We start from the raw sequence: 25,067 nt of genomic DNA on the forward strand, positions 1-25,067 counted from the left end.
TTAAAAATAGCATTAGCATTGTGATGTTTATTAAGCTACATGTCTGACAAAAACACATGCAAAGCAGGGGGCGCTGCTGAGAGAGTCACTGCACAGGACAGTACAGAAGTGTTCCCCACTCACACCTGGCACTGACATCGCCATAAGTGCATTTTATTTACATGACGTTGGGGCTTGATGGGTTAAAACGATAAACATGGCTTCATGTTAAATAACAAAATGGCACCAAACTGTTGTGCCTTATAGTAACGTTCTTCTAGGTCAACAGATCTCTGTCCTCAGACATCCCTGGGAACCACCTCCAGGCCGCTGGTGCCTCCTCCTGGCTGCCGCCACCACCACCTCCAGGCTGCTGGTGCCTCCTCCAGGCTGCCGCCACCACCACCTCCAGGCCGCCGCCACCACCACCTCCAGGCCGCTGGTGCCTCCTCCATGCCGCCCGCCACCTCCTAGTTGCCGCCACCGCCGCTGTCTTTGTGAGGGAGACACTTCTGCCAGGGGCTGTAGGGCAGTGCCAGCAGCAGGAAGAGGATCCCGCCCACGATGAGGACCCCGCCGGCACAGCCGATACATGACACCGACCAGGAGAGCTCGTGGTGGAGAGGGACCGTGTGGTCGCTGGCCAGGAAAGCCAGCACAGACTGATGGAAGACCAGCAGGGACATGAGCACCAGGACGCCTGAGGGGAGGAGACGGCAGGTTCACAGAACTGTGGGAGGCGTTCAGAAGCTGCTGCTGCCTTCACTGACCTGACAGGATGAAGCAGACAGACGCCGGCTTCAGGAAGAAGAGGATCTCTTTGCTGAGAGACATGGTGATGCAGATGGCCCCCATCATCATCAGGAACAGGCTGAACATGGCCAACATGGCCGCTGCTACGCTCATGTCTGCACAGAGGGAGCATGCACTGGGTCAGCTGGGTCAGAGAGTCAGTAACAACCTCAGAGCCGTGTCAGGCTCAGGTCAGTAGCTTCCCTGCTTTGGTGGAAACACATCGTGTATGTTTTTCCACCTTTGATACACTGATTTATGTACTTTATGTATCTAACAATGAGTTTTTAATGTACGTCTGTGTGTCTCCATCCAGCGTACGGCACCGTGTCATCTTAATACATCATGAAGCTGCCAGTGGAAATGAGAGGTTAGACAGCGGCTCAGAGACACTTGAACGCAGCGTGGGCGGAATACAGAGAGAGAGAGAGAGAGCAGACAAAGAGCGGGGAGGAGGTGAGGGGAGACACGGAGGGAAATGAAGGAGGGGACGGAGAGAGAGAGAGGACGGAGTGGGTGGACGAGCTGGGCAGAGGTGCGTGACTCACTCTTCTGCGTTGTCTTCTGAAACATCACAGTGTTCTCCCCCGTGGTGAAGAACTTGAAGTACGTGCAGTTTGATTCTGCGGGAGGAGAAAAAAAACATCCAGGAGTCAGCAAACAATGAGGCTCAATGACGAGCTCAAGGACACACCGCCGCCTCATGATCAGAGGCTGGCCGTCAAACACACTGTGGCAACTCTGCACACACACACACACACACACACACACTGTTGATTAGTGCTGATCAAAGCTCCTCGGACTGCTCTGTCTGTCTGTGTTCCTCACCTCAGTGAAGGATGCTGCATCCACTCACTCTGAGTTTCACATTTACAGTGCGGCTGCAGTAGTCAGACTTTCACCGACCGCAGACCACGTGCTCGCCTTAATCCCTCAGAGGAGACGAGCTGCTCCATCACAGCAGCAGAAACATTGGACATTTAAGCCGGATATTGTGGAGGAACTACTGGAGCAGAGTGTCCACCTGAGGCTCCAACAGGAAGGCAGTCCCCACAGACCTCCATGTTAAACTGGGCTTTATACTTTATAGTTATCCTTACAGGGACAGCTGCAGGCTCGAGCCCGGCCCCCACCAGGATGGCGTGCACTGCTAACACCACGTCCACTGTGGGTGACTGCAGACCGTTGTCTCACCTTTGTCTTAAAAGCGTCCGTCCACATGCTCATCATGTCCCTTCAAGCAGACTGAACAGCAGGATGATTTGTAGCAATAAAACACCAAACATGGACTCTGACTCATCATAGGCCACAGATAAACCACAATGGATGAGGAGAGGCTCGTTGTAGAAGCTTGGGTCATCGCTCGATTGTCCTGTGATCTTAAAACTTTCAGGTAAACTTCAGGTAAGTCTCATAAGTCCAAACAAACAGGTGCTCCACTTCACCACTCCAATCCTCCTGGTGGAGCTTAAAGATGGAACAATAGTGTAGCTTAAGCTTCTCTTTGCCCTGTTTTGCCCTGATGGTGGAGTCAGAAGCTGCCAGGGTGGTGACATCCACATTCTCCCACACTGGGCTACAGTGGTGTTACGTAGGTGGTGTGGAATAGTGAGTGGAGTCACAGGACATTTAGAACACCTTCATTCCATCTGTGAAGCTCACTGTGCTGATCACCGGCTGTAAATAATATGTCTGTCTGTGTAGGAGGCTCCATCAGCCCTCAAGTGGACACTGAAGGAAGTGCAGAAGATCAAAACAAAAGGACAAATACACACGGTGACATGTGTTCGTATTTACTGTAAAACTAACCCGATTATCCACCACAGCAGTGACCCAGGAAGAATCAACCAGGTCTTCTTTGTGGACGTCTCTGTGTGTGAATCATTCTACAAGAAAGGAGGCCTTCATACAGGTGAGTCATGGGAGGGGGGCACACAGATTTCTCCTCTCTCCAGCACAGAAAGCACAGGCTGAATGTCAGCCCACAGATCATTTCCTTTCTCACACCTGCAGGGTGACGTTTCAGGAGGATTTCACCACCTTCACTTTCAGCTCCGTCTCTTCTTCTTCTTCTTCTTCTACACACACTCTGCTAGTATGTGCGATCATTTCATTTGATAAATCATGCAGGTTGTTTCATATCAGCCTTTATATCAAGGAAAATGCCACCGTTTGTTTGGCAGTAGAGATTTCCTGTCTGCTCTCTGACCTTCAAAAGGTCTCATACATCCAGACCAAGTCTCACACATCCAGACCAGGTATCAGACATCCAGACCAGGTATCACACATCCAGACCAGGTATCGCTGGATGAGCATCCTTTCACTTGACCCAAAAAACACAGTCACTCATAACTGACTCAGCCGGTGAGTCAGTCCAGCATCAACCAGCGAACCGAGCATCATCCGTCTCACCACAAAGTCAGGTACAGCACACTCATTCATGCTAACACGCTCCGACAAATCTGACAGTTTGACAAACGTCCCGCCTGCCTGTCGCTCCATCAGTCATAACAGTCACACAGACATCCAGTCAGCCAATCAGTCAGCCGGCCAGTCACCTCCGGGCAGTTCAGCAGGTCCACAGCTCTCCCTCTCTGGGTCGATATCAGCCACCCACAGAGTCTTGGTGCAGCCTTTCCACAGACCGTAGTGAGCTGTCAGACATGTCTGTGAAGACAAAGAGACGTCAGCACATACACAGAGAGCCCTCAGCTCAGCGTGTGTGTGTGTGTGTCACCTTATTGTTGTAAAAACTCTTTGGGGGCGACAGCTCCACCCAGAACTCCGTCCCGACCCCGAGGACTGTCAGGACCACGCCCACGATGGCCACGAAGAACGCCAGCTTGATCTAAAAAAAAAAAAAGACACAACACCAGGAAATGTTACAGAGCCAGACATCTGGTTCTGGATGTTCCCTGCCGAAGAGGGACGGCACCTTTCCTTCCTGGGCCTCGCTCATGGCATGCCCCGCCGCTGTGGTCCTGCGGCGCTTGTTTCCGAACGTGCTGCGTCCACTCATCAGGCCGGTGAGGCCGCCGCCCCCACCCTGCGCCGCTCCTCCTGTCGCCATTCCTCCAATCGTTCCAGCCGGGCCCACGGTGCGGCCTTCTTCGTCGGTCACCAAAAATGTAGACCACATTGAGAAGGAAGCAGAAGATGAACTTTTCCTCAAACAAAAACTAAAGAAAGTGGAGGAGCGTTCTCAGATTGTTCCCAAAAAAATAATAAAAAACCACCAGCGTCCTCAGCAGGAAAAGGCGGGAATCATCCTATTGTGGTAACGTTTGAGGGGAAAATGGCGACTTGGACAACAGACGTGAAACTGATAAATGAGTCATCATGGGAAAAAAAATACAGTGAAGTGTCAGCTGAGCTTCAGTACAGGTGGAGGTCAGGAGGGAGAGAAGTCAGCCTGAAGATGGGACAAAGTGAAACTGTTACTGCAGCTCAGCCCTTTATTTAACCCTTTACCTTTAACCAGTCGCTTCTTCAGCGCCAAAACTAAAAGCTAAACTCACCAAACAGCTGGTGGTGTCAGAGGGACTCCAACCCTAGACCCTAGAGTCAAAGCAGCCCAACCTGACGCCAGGCAGAACCCGCTACCATGAGGTCCATCCACATGTCCATGTTCATAGCATGATCGTAACTATTAATCTGACGGAGGTGTTATTGGTCAAATGTGGTGTTTTTCATTTTTCACTGTTTTAGATCAGCACAGAATCTGAAGACTTTCTGAGAAAAACTGATTTTAAGAGGCTTACAGGTCATTTAAACAGGATGAATGGAGAAATATTTTCCAAACATCTGAAGCAGGGACGCCCAGACTTCCCTCTCCCTCTAAGGGAGCGCCCGGCCACCCTTCAAAGGAGTCTCATTTCGGCCGCTTGTTTTCATGATCTCATTCTTTTGGTCACTACTCAGAGCTCATGACCAGAGGTGAGAGTAGGAACGCAGGTTAACGGGTAAATGGAGAGCTTCGCCAAACACTGAATGACTGACAAATCAGATCAAACTTTGTTGGTAGTCGAATTTTGAGTTGAAGCAGACTCCCGAGTGGACTGGACTAGACAGGCCCGTGTAAAGCAGTTAGCATATCACAACCAATTATCTATTCTGAGATGTCAGGTGATCATAAGCTGCTGTTCAAAAACACTCATGGTGTTCAAGCCATAAGCAATTATCTATTCTGAGACACACACACACACTCACACAGGCAGATGCTGCTGAATTGAACCTCCACCCTTTGTGTCTGTGGGGGTGAATGAAGCAGCTGTCCTGCCACGTTCCACTTGGATGTGCTGACAACAGACCTGACATGCAGTCCGCCTCCTCGTTAGTGAAAACACAACACGTCCACACACACACACACACACACACGACTTCACTTTCACAGCAGCCAGGTTCATGAGACACTCTGGCCTCTGCATTGAGACGTCTTCCTGTCGCTGTGATGTTTAGGCAGGACCTCCAGCGTTTAGGAGCTTTTCTTTGGACGTGTCTCCGTCTGTCTGCACGGAGCAGCTCTCTTTACAGTAAAGTCTGCACTTCCATAAGAAAACAGCGTTTGGCAGAAACATGGGGGTTCTCATGATGTCATTGGTAAGTCTGTGCTTCAGTATAGTTGTATGTTTCCTGTTTTACTTTGAAAGTCTGTGTTACTTCCTCCTGTGTTTCCTGGTTGTGACCTGCTCCGCCCTCGTTGTTCTCAGCTGGGTCTTGTTGCCCAGTTTGTGTTTGTCAGTCGTCTGTGGTGCTGTCAGCTCGTCAGCTCTGGTTGGTCTCTGGCATCTCTTGGACGTTTTGTTTGAACTTTGTTCTTTTGGTTTCTTTGTTGAGTTTGAGCCTTTTCTTAAACTTTAGTCTTTGAGGTTTGTGGGTCCACTTTAACTGAACTACAACATCACAACAGAGGCAGCAAACAAGACCCGACAGAAAGACACCGGCTGATTTAATGCTGATTATTGGTGAGATTCATTTCACCAGAGCGGGTTCAGATGATGGATGTTTAAACCTCGGTCTGCCGGTGTCGGTCTCAGTGACGGCTGGTTCCAGTTGTTACAGATATACAGAGTCTCTCTGTCTGAGCAGAACCTGGGACAGTCCAGGTGTAGCTGGACTGGCTGTGAGAGAGCAGCATGAGTTACCATGGTGACGTAGCACCTTCATGATCTTCATGCTACACCCAAATACCTCCACCCTTTTCCAGGAGGACCAGGTGTCCTGGTGCCATCCGCCCCCATGTGTAAGATGATTTTCTTTTCTTTTTTCTTTTCTTTTTGACACACAACCCTCTGAGAAGCCGGTTGGAACAGTCTTGGTCTGTCACGTCTCTTACAGGCGATCAACCAACCGATCGGCAGCTCGAGGCTCATCGATCGGAACCAAAGATCATCGGACACACGCACGACCTGGCCGACCGTCACACAGACAGACATCCTGCAGGCAGCTGAAGAATGTGAAGATGCTCTGATCTCATAAAATGACTGTCAAGCCTCTTAAAAGACGTCAACTGCTCCAGTCTGCTCATCAATCAGTGCAGGTATTTTCTTTATTATTATTATTTGAATAGACGTTTCCTGACGTCAGGGTTTCAGCAAAGGGAATGTGATTCCTCCAGGACTGACACCATGACTGCACCTCTGGATGAGGTGGAATATTTTACTTTACTAATTACAGACATGGCAGAAGATGAAGGTCAGGTAGAACTAACCCTGAAACACTGATATTCAGGAGGTGAGTCTTATTTTTAGCAGCGCAGCAGCAGAGTTCTGAAAGGTTAGTCGTTTTCTAATTATAATAATTCCAACATTATCATGTTTAAATGTGGGCTAACGTAAGAAAAATAGGATTCTCCTTACTCATCGAACGGATCAGGCCTCTCCTCACAAGGGATCCGATTGGTCAGAAGAAGAAGTCATTACAGCAGCTCTGACTCCCAAACTAAGCCCGAATGTCCCTGTGGTCACTCACACCCTCAGCAAACCTGACTCCACAAACTTTATCCATCAGCTGACCACCACCCAAACCTCCCCACCTCCCCACCTCCACCCCTCCAGCAGCCCGCTGCACAAAACATCATGCTCAAACCAGACGCATTCACTTTGATGTCTCCAGGACACGTGCTCCGCAGCGCTCACCGGCCATTTCACAAACATCACAACAATGATTATTAACAAGTTGCTGCTGACCTGGTTTCTGTGTGTGTGTGTGTGTGCGTCTGCTCGGAGGGCGAGGTGGTGCAGGAGTGAACGAGGGAGAAGTGAGCAGCGAGGGGGGATGGGGAAAGAGGGTGGAGGTCAAAGTGGGGGGGGGGGGGGTGGAAGTGTGGAAGCGAAAAAGAGCATTGGTTAAATGCCTGTGTGTGTCTGTGTGTGTGTGTACCTGTGCACATGTGTATATATAGTGCTGCAGATGACATATCTGTGTGTGCATGTGCGTGCCTCTGTATAAATTTGCAGGCCTGTGTGTGTGTCTCTGTGTGTGTCTGTCTCTGTGTCTGTGTGTGTCTGTGTGTCTGTCGGTGTGTGTCTGTGTGTCTCTGTGTGTGTCTGTCTGTGTGTGTGTGTCTGTGTGTGTCTGTGTGTGTGTGTGTCTGTCTGTGTGTGTGTCTGTGTGTGTCTGTGTGTGTGTCTGTGTGTCTGTGTGTGTGTACCTGTGCACATGTGTATATATAGTGCTGCAGATGACATATCTGTGTGTGCATGTGCGTGCCTCTGTGTAAGTTTGCAGGCCTGTCTGTGTGTGTCTGTGTGTGTGTCTGTGTGTGTGTGGTATGCAGTCACTGCAGCTTCTGTAAGTGAATCTGTTTGTTTACGCTAACATGCGCGGTCGTGCTGGACTTGTGTGCAAATGTGTGCAGCCTCATCTCCTTAACTGTGTGTGTCCGTGTGTGTGTGTGTGTGTTTGTGTGTCTCTATCTATTTTTGCCCCCCACCTGTTAATGACATAAAAGCCGACCCCGGAGGGAAAGGGCTGCAGCACCACCACCACCACCCCCCCGCGCTGCGATCCCGCTGATTGAAGGGGGAATTGTAGATTCAACACCTCGAAAACAAGTAAAGCTGCCGCTTGGCACATGTGGTCGGACGTCTGGACGTTTGGAGGCGTGAGGTTGATTCCGGCGGACAGTGAGAACCTGATCTCCCGCTGTCAGCTGACAGAGGCCGAGCAGCACGTCTGTGTGTCCTACATGAAGGCTGTCTGTCAGTGTTTTTATTAAACTTAGTGCTGCAGCAACAGGACAATCTCTCAGGTGTACTTAAAAGAAAACATGTCCCAGAAAAACACAAACTGAGGAGAATAAAGTGATCTGAGAGGAGAGCACAGGTGAGCTCAGAGATGATGTAGCTTCATATAATCAAGACTGAGTGTAGCTGTCATTTCTAAAGAGGACACAAACATGGAGGTCTGTGGGGATAGCTGGCCCCCAGGTGGACAATGGAGGAACTGCAGTCTTTTAAACACTTGCTGCCTGCTGGCGACCTCTCCAGGACGCAGCCTGGCCAACAGGAAGCCTCCTCGCCTCCATCAGCCAGGTAGCAGAGGTGTAAACCCACTCATTTAGAAGCAGTGTTAGCAGCTGGCTAGCAGCTCCCTCCGTTTGGACTGTGTGAGGATCAGCAAGTGGAAAGGTATCTATAGAAACCACGCCATGGTTGATTCGGATGTCTGAGCTGCATCTCATTCACTGGCAGAAGTATTTATTCAACCTCCATCTCATTAGAAGGTCAGCAAGTGCTCGGCCACGCTGCTGCCTGAGAGAGAGAATACTGCAGTCAGATGTGCCTGGCATTGTGATAAACAGTGTGTGTGTGTGAGAAGGTCAGACAGATGGACAAAGATGGAGGACTGAGGGAGGAGGGGAGAGAAGGACCACAGAGCGGCGGACAGGGAGGACGCTTCCATCACCATGCAGAGCGCGTCGTCGTGGACAGAGCAGCTCCGAGTTATGAGCTTTGATGCCACGATTAATATTCAGACCTGACGCTGCAGTAAAATACGAGTTCAGCACCAATTAACACTCATTCAGTTTCAAGCTGTGAAGACAAAAACTTCAGAACGTTCAGACACTGAAAGAGCAGCTAATTTATTCATGTGCAGAAAAGAACAAACGTTCCTCACTTTCATATCACATATCTACTGAAGTTAGCATGCTAAGCAGCTAGCTGCAGACACAGTACTTGCATGTGATACCTCTTTGAACCACTGGATGGTGTAGTGAGCAGAAGCGTTGTCGACTTTGAGCATTTAAATATCCCAATCCTTATTCTGGATGAGCTTTAATCAGAGTGTGTGGTCAGGCTTCAGGTGGCGGCAGCTGTGGTTATGTTGAATCAGCGCTGCTTTCTAGTAGAGACCTGCACGGGACTGAATTTTCAATCCCGCTCCCAAAGCCTCTCTGACCGCTACCGACCCGATCCCGAAGCCTGTCCCAACTTGACCGCCCGCGGAGTTCCGTCGCATCCCGAGACATGAAAAGTTAGGCTCTACCGGGGCTATTTATATGTTTTTAAGAGGACATGAAGAGAAATATTCTCTGATGAATTTATAATTTATAAATATTTTTTGGTCTGTGTAAAACACTGCAGAATTGATTGATCTGTTCCCGAATATAAGAGTTGTATTTATGTGTGTGTTGTAATCGTATCATTGATTATCGGTTGAACAAAAGGCCTGATTAGATTTATAAGATCTGCAGGTCTCTACTTTCTAGTACCTGATCCTCATTGGTAAAGTAGCAGATCGACTCTGACGCCCACGTTTCTGCTTCAGACGAGGACAGAATGATGAGTTCACACTGATCACAGTTCTTGTTGTCACTGGTGGGCCAGTGGATCCACTCCGCAGCTTATCTTTATTCTCTTGATTAAAAATTATGAGTTTACCAGTAGCATGCTAATCAGCTAGCCACACACTGTACCTTTTGTGTAATACGACTTCGAACCACTAGAGGGTGTAGCTAATGTGCCCTCAGGAATGTCTTCACTCTGGTGGTTTAGTGGATCAGCTCCACATGCCACACTTCATAAGATAGCTGCTGTCATTAGCATGCTAACAGCTAGTGGCATTTTCATGAAATACTGCTTTAAACCACTAGATGGTGTAGCCAGCTAATGCCTCCACTCCAACCAGAGAGGAAGAAACAGTCAGCGGTGTTGGTGTTTGGTCCTTTATGAAGACCTGCTTGATTAGCTTCAGATCAGATCCAGTGCAGATGTGGTTCAGCTCTGTTCACATCAGCTCAGTTTGTGGTTTCTTCTTCTCCCTGGTGGTGTAGTGGATCCACCTCTCGGTGCAGCTTCCTGCTTTGGATGATGATAGAAGATGATTAACAACAGCGCCCCCATGTTAGAGAGAGATACTACACCTTAACTACAAGTTGCAGTTCTGCTCCCACTCACCCAGTAAGCCTGTATCTGCAGTACTGCGATCTAACCATGAGGGAGCGCTGCTTGTCAGGGTGGCAGAGAGGCAGGTGGAGGTGCGGGTTGTGAAGCTAAGCTGCTCTGATCCCTCAGCCGTGGAGCTGAGTTAGGACTCTGAATCCTGAACTTGTGTGTTGCAGCGAGGTCTGATGAGATTACACCAACACAGAGGGGAAAGAGGATTGATTAGGGTGGATGACCTGCCCGGGGAGGCGGTGCAGGTTCAGGTTCATGTTTACTCCACCGCTGCACATCTTGTTAGAAACGGTACAGTACAAGGTGTGGCTGCACGGGGGAGCGTGTTAAAGCTCCTCCACCTCCTCAGCTCAGACAAGGATGGGCAGGCGTGTGTTGAGTTTACAAAGCAGCACAACAGCGTTTGTGTTACCACGGTTACAGCTCTGCTGCTTTACATCTCTCTGGTTTTGTGATTCATAATGTATGGATGCACACAGGACCACACAAGCAGTGCGCTGTCTTTGTTCTCCGCTCTCTCTGTGACCTTTGTCTCCATCAGCGTCTCTCCTCCACCTTCATCTCATAAATGACAATTAGACACAATCATCTGTGTGCGCCAGCGCTGACCTGCAGGTCACGCTCCACATTATCATTAGTAAACAGGGTTCCTCTTACTGTGTGATCATAATGCGGTGTTTTTAGTTTTTAGTTTAGTTTAGTTTTTTGAAACTATGAGGCAAGAACAGCTTGTTCTTTTTGAGAGGACACCTGGAAACAGCGGCAGGAGCAGGAGGTCTGTGTAGGTCCTCAGAAACCTGAACCTGCTTTCTGAGGAAACATCTCGTAAATAATTCCAAAAATCTGTTTCTTGTATTTGCACTTTTGTTGATAGTCAATTGTCAATAAAAGACTTAGAATCAGGGACGTCATACTAGACAACACCTCACCGGGGAGGTGTCCAGGTGGTGTCCTCAATGGTTGCCAGAACCACCTGACTTGGCTCCTCTCAACGACCTCCTCCCGATCAGACCACTGACAGTAAAAACTATGGACACAGCTTCGTCACCCATTTGTTTCTGAAGAGCCATTCTGAGGCTCGGTGGGACGCTCTGACCGCCGCCGTGTTGGCAGCGTCACAGTCCACCAAAACTCCAAATATGGACAAAGAGGGCAAGCACGAGCGGAGTGTAGGGGGGCGGGCGATCGTGGAAGCAGAAAACTCACACTGTGATACGACAACCGCCTGTCGCTCAAAGCAACGGCCATAATTATGCGTAATTTAAAGTCCGAATATAATAAAAAAACGAGAGAGTACAATTGACACTAGAAGAGAACTGATCATCTGAGACCAGAGTCTCAGGCTGTCTTTGGCTGAGTTTCAGTTATTAGCAAGCAGGAAAACTTTAAAATAAACCGACACGTCCATCAGTCTTACAAATTGAGACTTTGGGTGTTCCACTGGGTTCTGTCCTGGGCCCGGTAGTGTTTGCATTGTGCCTGTATGTGCACTGTAATGATACACAGGTTTGCTTTAGACTTTGGTGGAAACCAAAGAGTCCATCAGAATCTAACCCTTCCTGAGGGGATCATATTATTAGTCGGGACGCGTCTCCTCCGTCCATGCTAGAACTTTTCGTATGAAGAGTAATAAATACTGAGTTAACAGATTCAGCTGAGGTTCCACTGAAACAGAACCATGCAGTGACACGGCAGCACAGAAACATCAGACGTAGAGGTCGGAGCATGTCTGACCGCGAGGAGTCAGTGGGGTAGGCCGAGGGTTTGCTGCAGGGTTTATACCTCCTGGGTGGCCCGGAAACACCTCAGTGTCCTCCAGGATGGAGCTGGAGGAGATGGAGGTCTGCTTAGGCTGCTGCCTCTGCACCTGGATAAGTGGAAGTAGATGGATGGATGGATGCAGCAGTCAGGTCAAACACACTGTCACACATTTATCTCACACAAATAATGAATTCTAATAATCATCGGTGAGTGACAGTATTTTTACAGGGCGGCCATCTTTCCTCCCCCTTTCCTGTGCCGTTGAATGATAGATGATTTTTGTTCCCAGATGTAATCATATCAGAAAGTGCTTCATTCAGGGCAGGACAGACGGACACAAAACACTTTTTAGGAGCAGATAAGGACACATTTAACAAAAAGCTGCAGGACTATGAATAAATTTCAATATTTCTGTTCAGACTGTGGATCAGAGAGCTGATAAAAGGTTTGAGTGGCAGCTCCGGAGCTGCAGCGCCGCAACTGTACCAACGGCCTCACATAACTTCTGAAAGTTCCACTGGAGAGACGAGACACCATCTTGGAACCAGAGTCTGTGAAGTGTGGAGGTGTAAAGGTGGAGCGCACCCCTCCCTCAGTTGTTTGTGTAGCTGTGGTTTGTTTCGTGAAAAAAGCGGCGCAGTTGTTCGATGATGTAGTCCACAGATACAACACGTGGCGATGTTTATGCTAATGGTCGTATCGCTCAGCGTCATCCAGTCACAGAGCCAATACAGTGGCAAAGATCAGAGTAGGAAGAGAGGTACTGCTGCCATATTCAGCTGCTTTCTCAAGAATTTTAAAAATAAAAGCCTGGGAAATGATTCGGTCTGACCTGTGATGGTGCTACGTCGATAGCCGAACACGCAGGGATCTGCTTCTCGCTCATGTTTTTAGCACATTTTTCTATAAATGGAACAAAGTGTGACGACCTAATCTGAAGGTCATCGGGGAGATAAGCAGCGGGGCTGGCTGCCACTGCCATAACCAGAATAACAGAGCAGGGTGGGGGGTGGATTTATCCTGCCTCATGGTTAACACGTCAGCCACACTCAGGCTTATGAAACATGCTTAAAGTGCCGAGGAAAAGCCCAGACCTGCCCGTAAGCTGGGAAATTCAGTCCGTGTGGCTCCTGAGGTCACTCAGGGAGCACGACATCCACCTGGAAACACTCAAAATGCAGCATGTTCCTGGTGTCGACATGGTTTCTGACCATGTTGACACCAGGAACATGCACCAGGAAGTCTGAAAAGAACAACGTCCATGTTTACAGAGCAGAAATCCACAATTATGTCGACATTAATGACCTAAAATCCCCGACAAAAAAACCCAGTAGAGAACATTCAAATTTATATTTTGTAAAAATAACAAACGATAATAATAATGTTGGCCTCAGGAGTTACTGATCAATAATCTTGCAGCAGTTTAAAGCATCTCAGACATGGTTTTGTTTCTGACAAACGTTCAGCGGCAGAAGAAGAAGACGCTTTCTGCACGCCCACCTGCAGCCTCAGAAAATAGAGCAGTTCACTCCAGTCTCACCTTTATTTCTAGACTCACTTAACTTTCACACTTCTGTTCTTACTACCACTACCACTCTCCTCCACCTACACGCCGGCACCCTGCGGCTTCCTCCCTCCAGCGTGTGAGCGCGCTCTCTGCTGCTTCCTGCGTCTGTGTCTGATCACTTTAAGTTCCAGCTTTCACGCCACGGTCCGGAGAGGTCCAAACCTTTTGAGGTCCATCTGTAGATCCTTTCAGTGACGTCACCACGAGCCACTTCACCGCATCCTCCATTTTGTTTGGACACATCCAAATGGCTGGCCAATCAGAAGCCGTTAGCAGGATGCTAGTTTTTTATGGGCTTGTTCTGTCCTGATACATGATCAATACTGTATCCATCAAAATGAATTAAAAAAAGTTACATTATTTTATTTCCATTCTCTCTGTCTCCAGTGAACTGCAGCCAGTTTTGGTACACCGCTCTTATTTTGAAAAGTCGCCTTCACTTCCTGTTCCGCCTCTCCTTCCTGTGGTTGCAGCATGCCGGTTCTGCTGAGGCCCGTGGTGTTTCTGACGATCTGCTGCAGGGTGTGGGTTTGATGTTTGTATGTGCGACTCTTTCTGTTAGAATGTGAAGCACACACACACACACACACACACACACACACACACACACACACACACACACACAGTGAAGTGAGGCCCGGGCTGAGATCTTCACCTCCTCATTTGGGTTAAAGCGATCAGCTCAGACTAATCTTCAATTAAAAAGACTTTAGACGCCAAAGTGACTGGAGAGAATTCAAAGGGTTTGATCGGCTCACGGCTCTCGGCGAGTGTTTACTTCTCATTAAGGACAGAAATGTGTTTACAGTCTAGAAAATGATTTCGCAGCCGTCCCTCCTTTCATCAGTTTCCTCACATACAGCAGGCGAAACATTCGATAAAGCTCAGCAGGGGAAGTGGGTCGATGCCGGGCTGATTCTGGTGACAGTTGTTAGGAAACAGATGGACTGTATGAGGTCATAAACCTGGCAGAAGTCAGGTCATGTTGTCGAGACCAGTTACAGTTTCAGTTTTATCACTATGAAGAAAGTTTGCAGCTTTTGGATGGAGCATGGAGGAGGACAGGTGAGCTGTGCAGATCAGTACACGTGAGAATACAGCTGAACACATGACCAGCACTCTTCTTCTTCTTCTTCTTCTACTTGTACAGGCTCCCAGCACATACAAGAAGAAGAAGAAGAAGAAGAGTGCTGGACCCAGGATCGAGCCCTGAGGCACACCACCCAAATGTGCACCCCTTAGTACTGCCACCCCCACCCCGGAAATCCAGCTTAAACCCACAGAGACCAGACTGATCATACTCTGAGAAATCTTCAGCTTTATCTGACCTGTTCGGACGAAAAATGACTTGTTGGTGGGGCAACTAGTCCCAAACAAAGTCACGTCACAGGGAGGCGTGTGTGTGTGTGCATTAAGGAGAGAGAGAGAGAGCGAGAGAGAGAGAGCGAGAGAGAGGGAGGGAGAGTTAAAATTATCCACCTAAAGCCAATCCTCCTCAAGCTGATCAGTGTGCTGAATGGACTAACCAGCTCGGCGCCTCCACGCCTGCAGGCAGGTAAGAAAACTTTACTTTCCTTTTCTTTCAAACAAACTAAAAACATTTGTGAAGTTCATACTCAGAGATGTTCTGCTGTCGGTGTAAACCTGAGCTGGAGCTGAGTTTACACTCACTGCTACTCATCATGTTGTTTCTTTAAATCTTACATCAGTTTTTTGTGTTTTTGTAGAAAAGCTGCTTTTAATATAAGATTTATCCTCGAGTCCTCACTTAGAATAAAGTCCGGATTTAAAACTGAATTTTAACCCACAGAAGATGCGTCGTTCATCTGAGCGTCCGTTTCTGCGTTAACACTCTTACGTGTTGCGGCAGGTTCACACACACACACACACACACTGATCTGAGCGTCACATGAAGTGATGCTGAGCTCACAGCGTCGCAGTGTGTTTGATCCTGAGCTGATCTTCATTTTTTTTTTGTTTGTTGTTGTTTTGTAGTTTTTATTTTGAACAGGAAGCAGCTGATAGATTCAGTGTGAAGTAGAAACACAACAAGCGACACATTCTCCGCCACTTCTCAGTGCATCGTACCACCACAACAAAACTACCCTTAAACCACAAATACATCAGTTTAACAATGGCAGCAGCAGCGTGTTTTGTCCTTGGACGTGTCACATGTCACATGTCATGCCAGGTAAAGGTTTTCCCATTTCCTGAATGTTAGGAGCTGTTTCTGATCTTCCTGAGCACATGACGTGCAGATGTTCCTCGGGTTTGGAGCAGCAGCCTGAACTCTGCAGCTGGTTTCTGTGTGTTTTGTTGTTGTTGTTGTTGTTGTTGTTGTTGCTGGTCTGACTCACAGAGTTGCGTCCTCCCTGCTGATACTTTGATGGGCTTGAGGCCACGTGCGGCAGCACTGAGACCTTGGTTTGACTCCTCTTCATTAGCCGCAGCGAGGCCAGAGACGGCTTAGAGAGGCCGAACAAAATGTGAGGGCGATCCATCACCACCCTTCAGATCAGAACTCCACCTGCTGGCATGCGTGACGCTCGCTGACAGGCGGGAATTAAGATGAATGATGGAATTATGGACGTGACTCCTGGTCGTGGCGTGTGTCCGGTTTGGCCTTTCGGTCAGAGGGCCGAGCCCCCAGCTGCCTCTGTAGGCCGCTCCATTCCCGCTCCACCTGGCACTGAGGGGTCTGATGAAGCCTCGGGTGTTGGTGTGTCAACCTGTTGACCCCAGACCTCCAAACACACGTGGGGGGGTATGGAAGGAAGAGGCTCCGGTTCAGCCTGTTTAGCTGGTTTTAATGGAACCAGACCTGCTGATGTGTGTGAATGGCACAGTGTGACATCCAGTGTCCATGAAGTCAGTTTAATGCAGCTCAGACTGACACAGTGTCCATGTTTAATGGCAAAATGCAAAAACAACAAAGAAAGCAGCAAAGAACCTCAAGAAGTCCAAAACATTCAACAGTCCACCTAAACATCCAATACAGGCAAAGAGGTGGAAGCAGATACTCGCCATCTTTCCTGTCACTCAGAGCAGACTTAATGTTATCAAACACATGTGACACATGTTGGACATTTTACCATGGAGGCCTATGGAGCCAGCCCTCAAGTGGCCATTAAAGGAACTGCAGGTAGCATCACACTTCAAAGTCTCTGACACGTTTAAAAAAAGCTAAAAGTCTCTGAGCCTCTGAATCTATTCATATTTGGAAAAAAGCAGAGAGGCTGCTGGGAGCTTTTATCAGACTGTGCAGACAGAAAGAGGTTAATTACTCTTATGGATCGTACATTAATGCACTGTGCAGCTGTTCTTTCCCAGTTTTAGTGACTGAAGTGCACTGCAGCAGACTTTAAAGAATTTAATGTGATTGTATGAATCCAGACGTCCATGTTTTCAGACCTGGCGTTGAGTGTTAGGCGGTGCTGCTGTGATGAAATGTGAGGCGGTGGTGTTGGGGTGTTGGAGTCGACGGCCACCTCCTCCTTCGTTTAAAGAGTTTAAGCTCTCTGACACATGATGTCACAACACCTGCAGAGTCACGTTCAGGCGGACATGACTCACCTCAGCATCCTCGGCACCTGATGGGGACGGCCGACTCGTGCCGTGAGGTCAGGGAGAGGAGGAGGAGGTGGAGGAGGGGGAGGAGGAGGCTGGAGGAGGGGGAGGAGGAGGCTGGGGGGGGGGGGGGGGGGGGGGGCTCTCTGATACCTGAACCATGGATAGAGCAGTGAACCACATAAACAGCTGCTATTACCACTTAGTTTCCACATCATTCTGACTGAAAACCCTGATTTTAAACAGAAAATGCTGCTAAATGACCGAACACTGAAACACTAACCTGTCGAGGGCGCTGTGAGCGTTTGCTGTTGTGCACATGTCGCCCTCCTGCGGGGACACGTGTGTCAACAATGGCTTTAATGGTGGGGGTCGAGCTCCTCCAGCAGAACCAGGACCCTGAAGCCAATCCCTCGTTAAACGGCATTAAAGCCAACCAATCCTATTAGTCTGTCACCCTTCAGAGGAGGAGGAGGAGGAAGGAGCCTGACATGGCTGAAACATGAGCAGATAAGACGTTTAGATCAGCCCCTCTGAAGGATAAACACATTTTTCAGGCAGTTTTTCAAACACTAGTCACGGACTTGATCAGAAAAGCGACTTTTTAAAAAATGTTTGTTTATTTTCTTTATTAATGACACAATTACACCGTTTTTTTGTTATTATTAAGAAGCTGAATTGTAAACATGACATGATTACATGGAACAGGAGGATGTAGAATGAACATTCGGTGTTTTGCTGCATGTGTTCAGTAGAACAGTGAGAACAGCCTCACATCTTCACAGTTGTACAGTGCGTGTAGCTGAGTTTAAGTTGGACGCGTCGTCCTCCGTGTGGACTCGTGTGTGTTGCCACGTGTCTCGCTGAGGTATCATGTCTTTAAATCTTCACTGATGTTGTCCTTAAGTATCAGACAGCGGGGCTCACTGTCAGGTTTAAACCCCGGTCTGGTGGCCGCGCGCACGTCTCCGAGCGCCTCGTTAAACAGAACCGACTTTAGAAATCAATATCAGCAGAGCTGTGGCTGCAGCTTCGTCTGTCCTGGACACACATGTAAGACAAAGACAGACTTATACACACATATAAGTCAAAAAATGTGGATATTCTCTGAAATTAAAGAATCTAAGTCATAAGTTTGCCTGAGAAAAAAAGAAATGTGATAACTGACAGATAAAGTCGACTGAAATAAAGAGATAAAAGCAAAGAAAATAACATTTAAAGAATAAAATGATGCCACACGACGATTCGGCATCGTGGTGACAGCTGCTCATCAACGTGTGCATGTTGGCATCTCATTAAAGGCTTCACTGAGGCCGAACCCACCAGAAACTCAGGAGACGTTTATTAAAAGGTCGAGCTCTGACAGCGATTCATGAGCCCGGTGGTGTGACAGGCCCAGCTCCACGGGACGCCGCTCGCCACGTCTGGCCGAATAACCAGCCTTCATTATGTGAGTCGCTGGGCTGTGGCTTTGGGGCCGCATTAATTGGCTGTAATCTGATTGCACTGCTGCGACCTTGAGGCCCCCTCTCGACAACAGCTCTTTATGATCTCCAGGAATCCTCCTGACAGCCTGTGAGGTGGTCACAGCTCCAGTTTGTCCTTCCTCATGTTGTTGTTTGTGTCTGTCTCCGGCAGGTAAGGCATTCCACGGATGGCTCGAAGCCGGAGTTAAAGGGATTATTCTCAGCGGCACAAAAAGTCTTTTGAGCCAACAGGGATCACCTGCCTGGCACTGGACCAACGCCTCATCCCTGAGACGGTGGAGGAGGCAGAGGACAGATCCGCCCAGCCTTCACAGCCTGTCGAGTCGCCATGGTGTGATGAGAGTGCACTAGACTGCTGTTGGATCCGTCTCTTAGTCCTCTGAAAGGAATTGATGCAGTTTTTGTGTTGACATGCGTTTCCCCGACAACCAGGCCTCAAACACAAATGACCTCCATTCATGGTGTTCATCACAACAAAGCTAAGCCCCGGCGGACAGTCAGTTGTCAAGGAAGACCTCAGACCCTGATCAAATATGGCCAGAGACGTCAGTCCTCTGAGCCTCATGCCTCTGTCTGCAAGGCACCAGCAGTGGATCGGAGCCTCTCTGGGCTTCTTCCTCCCCTTCGCCCCCCTCCGCCCGCTCATTTTCTACTACTTCCTGTCATGTGCAGCAGCAGCAGCGGGGAGTGTACCTGGCATAGAATATGACTATGGCATCAGCCCCAAGTTTGTCTGTACCCCCATACCCCCAGATGCAGACCCCAGCTGCTTCTCCCCACCCACCGTGCCCCACGGACCGAGCACTAACGGTCCCAACGGCAGCAGCCGGCGAAGCATCATGTCGGACGAGGCCAAGGCCACCATCCTGCACCTCCGCGAGAGCCTGGTGAGACAGAAGGAAACCATCCTGGACCAGCGGGAGACCATCCGGGAACTGACCGCCAAACTCACCTTGTGCGAGGGCTTCGGCGGTCACCATAGCACTGGCCACCATGACACCCACCACGAAAATCACCACGACAACCACCACGACGAGCACCACGGAAACCACGGCACCCACCACGGGTCGTCCTCTCTGCACCATGGGCCTTCAGGGTATCACAGCAACGACCACCACTACTCCCACGGCAGCCACCGCTCGGACCCCCACCACAGGCCGGGCTCGTCCTGGAGCAAGCACAGCTCCTTTTCTCCAGAGCAGACCGGGAAGACGCTGCAGACGCTAAAGGAGAGGCTGGAGAACTTACAGGTGAGAGCGCATCCCGTCACGGATAGGAGGAGGTCAGGGGTGACGACCAGGAAGTTAGCGTCGCAGGTGTTTCTAATACAAACAGGCAAGGCCATTTTGGCTAACATGCTAACATGTTTTCAGAGTTCAGGTCAGGGTGGATGGATTCAGAAACACTCTCTGAACTTGGACGAACTTTGTTCACCTCCAGGTTTCTAAGGAGCCATTTTGATGCTCAGGGTCAGTGTCGCCATTTTGGAGGACTTGGATTGGTTCAATAGAGACCACAGCAGTTTTTGTACCAGGCCGTGAACATGACAGTGTAGTAAACTACTCACTTATGGAGGCAGCCCTCGAGTGGACGCTTGGGGAACTGCAGGCTTAGAACCCAGATGTTGCTGTATTTTAGACTTTAACCACATCGGCCTTTTTGTTACCAAGACAACCAGTGTCCTTTAGATTCTTCCTGTTTTTACCAGGACCCTGAACTTTCCTAAACCTCAGGTCACATCAAAACAACTTTTTAAAAGTGAATTACATGATGTTTAGTCGTCCCTGTCAGACCTGCACTTCTTCCCATTAATCAGCCTCAGGCCTGATTCAGCTCCACGCTTGCTTCACCTGCTACTGCTTTCACTTTTACCACCACAAAGTCTAAAGCAGAGGGAGCACAGACAGGGTTCACAGGGAATCCAGGAATGTTTCAAATTCCTGCTGCATGGAGCTGGAGGCCTGTCAGAGGTTTGACTTTCATTGGGGTCATTCCGTACGTCACTGAGGGTCAACAGTAAAAGACCCCGTACCCTCTACATCATAGCTGTTTGTCATCTCTGATCCAGGACGGAAGTTTTTAAGTTCTACGTCCTCTCTGAGTGTTTCCGGCTCTCTCAGGAAGAGGCTCTAAGTTGATTAGCTGTCACCTCTGACATCAAACAACCTCTGCGTGCAGCCCGTCACATGATGGGGTGAGACGACAGAGGCGGCGTTCAAGACAAAGACAGCAACACAAAGAGCAGAGTGTCACATTTAATCACCTCAAAAACATAACATCTGAGCTCAGTGTCAGTCAGAGCATCACATTATATTCTGGAGTGGTGTTCTAGTGTGGTGGATCGAAATGTCTATAAAGGTTCAGGGCTAAACTTTATTTCATTTTTGACTAAAGATAAAACATCTCATTGGAAGCAATAATGAGTCAGGTGACAGATGCTTAAACATCACATGTATCTGCAGCTGAAACAGACCCTTCCTGCCCCTTTGCTGTCTCACAGTTTCACATCATTAGTGCAGGTGGGGTCAGGAGAAAGTGTTTCCAGAAATCCCCCTGAAAGGTGTGAGACGGGGCAGAAAGCAGAGCTGGGATTGACCCTCCGTTACACCCTCCTCTAACAGGATGTCTGCGCCACCAGCCTCTGGCCATGCACGGAAGGCCGCTAGCCAGCCTCATGTCCAATTAGCTTCATCTTCCCTGATGAGGCTATTAATCATGGCGTGCGCTGGCAGGGAACAAAGCCGGATTTTCTGGTGAAGAAGCTGAGGGATGAGCGAGAGAGGGGAAGGAGGACATGGGAACAGTCCCCGCCCCCGCAGCTCTGAATGTCAAACCGCCGTTTATTTACTTCTAATCTGTGTTTGTCTCTTTTTATGCGTCCACAGGCCAGGAACTCCTCCAGCTCCTACTCCAGCTCCCTGAGGGAGCTCCTCCAGCGGAAGATCAACGCCTTGGAGGAGCAGCTGCACAGCTACCACAGAGACCACCACGACTACGGCCACCACAACGACCACCACGACGATCACCACGGCGGCGACCACCACGACGACCATCGCGACAACCACCACGGCAACCACCACGGCAGTTCCCACGGCGCCTCCCACGGCGGCCCCCACGGCAGCCACGGTCACCATGGTGACCATCACGACGACCACCACGGCAGCCCCCACGGCAGCCACGGTCACCACGACGACCACCATGGTCACCATGAAGATCGCCACGGCGCACATCACAGCAGCAGCCACCACGGCTCCCACCAGTACAACCATCACAGCGGTTATCACGATCGCCACCATGATCACCACTACGACTGGCAACATGGCAGAAATCATGGTTACCATGGCAACCACAACACCCGGCACCACAACGACCATCACAAAGACCATCACAACGACCACCACAACGACCAACACACCGACCACCACAACGACCACCATAACGACCACTATGACGATCACCATGACGACCACCACGATGACCACCACGATGATTACCACTGGGGCAGTCACTACAATGACCACCAGCATGGACATGGATACCATGATGACCATCATGGCGACCACCATGACGACCACAATGGAGACCACCACGATGATCACCATGGCAACGACAATCATGGCAACGATCATCAGCCACGGCGGCTGCCTGTCACCGGCAAGGAGAACGGTCTGCGCGGCGCTGGGCACAACAAGCTAGAATCAGTGCTGCACCAACTGCACCACACCGACCACGGTACAAACACACACAGACACACACACACAGCCATGTTTCCATCCCTTCGCCTTGTCTTCCATCCATTCATCCATTCACTCATTCATTCATTCATTCATTTCTCAGCAGGAGACCATAAGAAGCTGAAGAGTCCCGACGCCTTCCTGCTTGACTTCCCCATGAAGACAAACTACATGTACGCCAGGATGAAGCGGTCGGTGATCAACGAGATCTTCGCCATGACCGTCTGCCTGCGCCTGAAGGCAGGGACGGGCCCCGGCCTCGGCACCCCTTTCTCCTACGCCGTGCCGGGACAAGCTAATGAGCTGGTGCTCATCGAGTGGGGCAGCAACCCCATGGAGCTGCTGATTAATGACAAGGTGCCTAAACCACCCACCAAACCATGCCACAACACTTAGGCTAACCATGCTAACCTGCTAAATCGGCTACTTTTAACATGTCATATCAGGCAACCAAAACCCACTCCAAGGAGCTAGCAGGAGCTAAATGCTATGAGGCAACCAAGAGCAGATCAATGCTATGTGCTAAGCTAATTAGTAACACACATCGGCTGTGTTGCATTACATCATTTACTGATGAGTTAGATACTGTTTGCTAAATTCATTAGCAGCAGTCATTTCTCAGTTATTTGTCTTTTCTTGTCTGAGCTCTCGGTTCCACAGACAAATCAACACAGCAATTAATCAGATTATTGTGATTGATCGGCCTAATTGTCTGCAGTGACATGTTTGTTGTCTGTGACTCACACGCTTGGCAGCCATCGAGCCGATCAATGACACAGTTCTTCAGACTGTAGATTCATCTGAGGGTTGTAATAAAACTTGTGTGTGTTGTGTGTGTCTGTACACCTGTGTGTGTGTGTGTTCAGGCGGTGACGTTGCCCATAACCATGACAGACGGGAAGTGGCATCACGTGTGCGTGACATGGTCAACGCGCGACGGAGTCTGGGAGGTCTACCAGGACGGAGTGAAGAAGGGCTCGGGCCAGAACCTGTCAGCCTGGCACTCTATCAAACCGGGTGGGACCCTGATCCTGGGTCAGGAGCAGGTAGGATGAGTCCCCGCAGGATCCTCCGACACTCACACATCACTGTTCAGTCTAACGTCACGGTCTCCTCTGCAGGACACCATGGGCGGCCGCTTCGACGTCACGCAGTCCTTCATGGGGGAGCTGTCAGATTTCCAGTTCTGGTCCAGAGTCCTGACGGCCAACGAGATCTACAGCCAGGCCACCTGCGGAGGCCACCTCCTCGGTGACATCATGTCCTGGTCGGAGGAGTCGGTGGAGCTCCACGGAGGGCTCAGCGAGGTTCCTTTTGACCCCTGCCACTAAAGATGGACTCTCAGCCGCTACACGTAGAAGTACCTGTGTCAAAAATGGAGAGAAAAACCCTTTCGGATCATTTCAGCTCTGGTTTTTTTTTCATGTCTGCAGAACTTTATCGGGCAGAGCGAGGCGTCATGTTACCTTTTCTATATATATATTTTTTCCTTTTGCCATTCCTGTCCAGTCTTTCTGCCTTCTCCACCTACACCCTCACTTCCTAGCTCTCAGCTGGACAGCTTCGAAGGCTCCGGAGAAGTGTGGGGCTTTGGATTTACCGGTGGCGGCGGCGGCGGCGGCGGCTGCTGCTCTTAGGGATCCAAAACACTTAATAGGATGTCCTTCCTGGCAGAGCAGGTCCAGAGGTCTCTGGCTGCTATCAACCGGTCTGCACCCATCCGCTTTGTTTGGGGGAACTCTGCTGCTGTGACGATGATGGACACAAAAACAGTCTCCTCTTTGTTTTGTGCGGGACGTTTGTTAGCGCGGGGTTAAAGTCGGCACGATGATTTTTGCACATTGAGATTTCGGCAGGTTGTTTTATAAATTAGTATTTCATATTGAAAACTCCACACCTGGCTTTTTGTAGTAAAAAAAACTGTGACGGTAAACTTCAGATCGCTCTTTGTTACGTAAGAGCGCCTCAATGTCAGACACGTGGGTGACTTGACGGGGTTAACTCGGTTACCTGTCACCACGGTAATGCTGATGTCTCCTCGGCAACGGGTGGCTTACAGCGGCATTTAGCTGTGGAACTGATCCTGCCTATTTCCGACCAGCTCAAACCACATCTCACACACACAGACACACACACACACACACAGACACACAATCTTGGAGACGTTCATGCTAACTATGTAGCAGCACTTTTATGTTTTTGTACAGGTTTTTGTACATGACGTCACATAGTCTGTTTTTAAAGGGTTGGAAACATAATAGCGCTTTAACCACGTGTTTGTATGTAAACAATTATTTATATGCCCGCCCCCCCTCGCCCTCTCTGAGTTAAACTCCTTCCTGTGTCGCCTGTTATATCTGTCGTTGCCGTGGCGATGGAACCTCTCAGCATCAGGACTGCATCGTCGTCACGCTGCGAACTGTTTTCTCCGACTGTAATGCCAAGACGAGCAGCACTTTGGAACCATGCTCCCGTGTTTTTCCTTTCATGATAGTGGGCCAAATGCACCTTCTCCTCCTCCTCTTCCTCCTCCTCCTCTTCCTCCTCCTCATGAATCTACCAAAGTGTATAGATTGTTAAAACAAAAAAAAACATAATAATAATATTAATATTGATGCATTTTATCAAACAGACTTGCTTATCCTCGCCTTTGCTGTATATTTTAATAGCGTTATCTTATCTTGTAAACTTTATATAACGTACTACAGTGTGCCCCCCCCCCTCCCCCATGTGTAAGCCAAAAAACTATAACAATGTAAAACTTGAAAGAGGAATGAAA

The 25,067-nt window shown here is 49.3% G+C and overlaps 2 protein-coding genes across 7 annotated transcripts; one reads left to right on the top strand and one right to left on the bottom strand.

The window, feature by feature from the left end:
* Window positions 1–7,031, bottom strand: LOC114449784 (voltage-dependent calcium channel gamma-6 subunit-like). 4 transcript variants are annotated; one of them, XM_028427621.1, is made up of 7 exons: window positions 6,960–7,031; window positions 3,707–4,183; window positions 3,509–3,619; window positions 3,330–3,438; window positions 1,320–1,394; window positions 750–887; window positions 1–679 (listed from the first exon to the last, which is right to left on the bottom strand). In XM_028427621.1, exons 2-7 carry the CDS (start codon window positions 3,908–3,910, stop codon window positions 450–452), a joined length of 867 nt encoding a protein of 288 aa, XP_028283422.1. In that variant the 5' UTR covers window positions 3,911–4,183; window positions 6,960–7,031; the 3' UTR covers window positions 1–449. The 4 variants fall into 4 exon arrangements, with proteins under 4 accessions (XP_028283422.1, XP_028283437.1, XP_028283429.1 ...); XM_028427636.1 differs by having other exon boundaries at window positions 3,707–3,879; window positions 6,960–7,003; XM_028427628.1 differs by lacking the exon at window positions 6,960–7,031 and adding an exon at window positions 6,630–6,797 and having other exon boundaries at window positions 3,707–3,879.
* On the top strand, window positions 5,495–25,007 carry LOC114448861 (neuronal pentraxin-1-like). 3 transcript variants are annotated; one of them, XM_028426077.1, is made up of 9 exons: window positions 5,495–6,013; window positions 6,109–6,310; window positions 13,888–14,565; window positions 14,651–15,055; window positions 18,706–19,804; window positions 21,440–22,286; window positions 22,392–22,645; window positions 23,155–23,334; window positions 23,410–25,007. In XM_028426077.1, exons 5-9 carry the CDS (start codon window positions 19,088–19,090, stop codon window positions 23,617–23,619), a joined length of 2,208 nt encoding a protein of 735 aa, XP_028281878.1. In that variant the 5' UTR covers window positions 5,495–6,013; window positions 6,109–6,310; window positions 13,888–14,565; window positions 14,651–15,055; window positions 18,706–19,087; the 3' UTR covers window positions 23,620–25,007. The 3 variants fall into 3 exon arrangements, with proteins under 3 accessions (XP_028281878.1, XP_028281893.1, XP_028281885.1); XM_028426092.1 differs by having other exon boundaries at window positions 13,888–15,055; window positions 22,395–22,645; XM_028426084.1 differs by lacking the exon at window positions 13,888–14,565.
* Window positions 25,008–25,067: the final 60 nt, after the last annotated feature.

This window comes from Parambassis ranga, chromosome 2 (genome assembly GCF_900634625.1).
Source record: "Parambassis ranga chromosome 2, fParRan2.1, whole genome shotgun sequence".
Classification (NCBI taxonomy): domain Eukaryota; kingdom Metazoa; phylum Chordata; class Actinopteri; family Ambassidae; genus Parambassis; species Parambassis ranga.

What these genes read in the sequence shown, in the direction of transcription:
- LOC114449784 (XM_028427621.1), bottom strand. Translation starts at nt 3,910, where the DNA reads ATGTGGTCTACATTTTTGGTGACCGACGAAGAAGGCCGCACCGTGGGC. An exon ending in GCGAGGCCCAGGAAGGAAAG is followed by an intron (nt 3,620 to 3,706) that starts GTGCCGTCCCTC and finishes TTTTTTTTTTAG; the next exon opens with ATCAAGCTGGCGTTCTTCGT. An exon ending in TCAGAAGACAACGCAGAAGA is followed by an intron (nt 888 to 1,319) that starts GTGAGTCACGCA and finishes CCCTCTGTGCAG; the next exon opens with ACATGAGCGTAGCAGCGGCC.
- LOC114448861 (XM_028426077.1), top strand. Translation starts at nt 19,088, where the DNA reads ATGGCCAGAGACGTCAGTCCTCTGAGCCTCATGCCTCTGTCTGCAAGG. An exon ending in AGAGGCTGGAGAACTTACAG is followed by an intron (nt 19,805 to 21,439) that starts GTGAGAGCGCAT and finishes ATGCGTCCACAG; the next exon opens with GCCAGGAACTCCTCCAGCTC. An exon ending in TGATCCTGGGTCAGGAGCAG is followed by an intron (nt 23,335 to 23,409) that starts GTAGGATGAGTC and finishes TCTCCTCTGCAG; the next exon opens with GACACCATGGGCGGCCGCTT.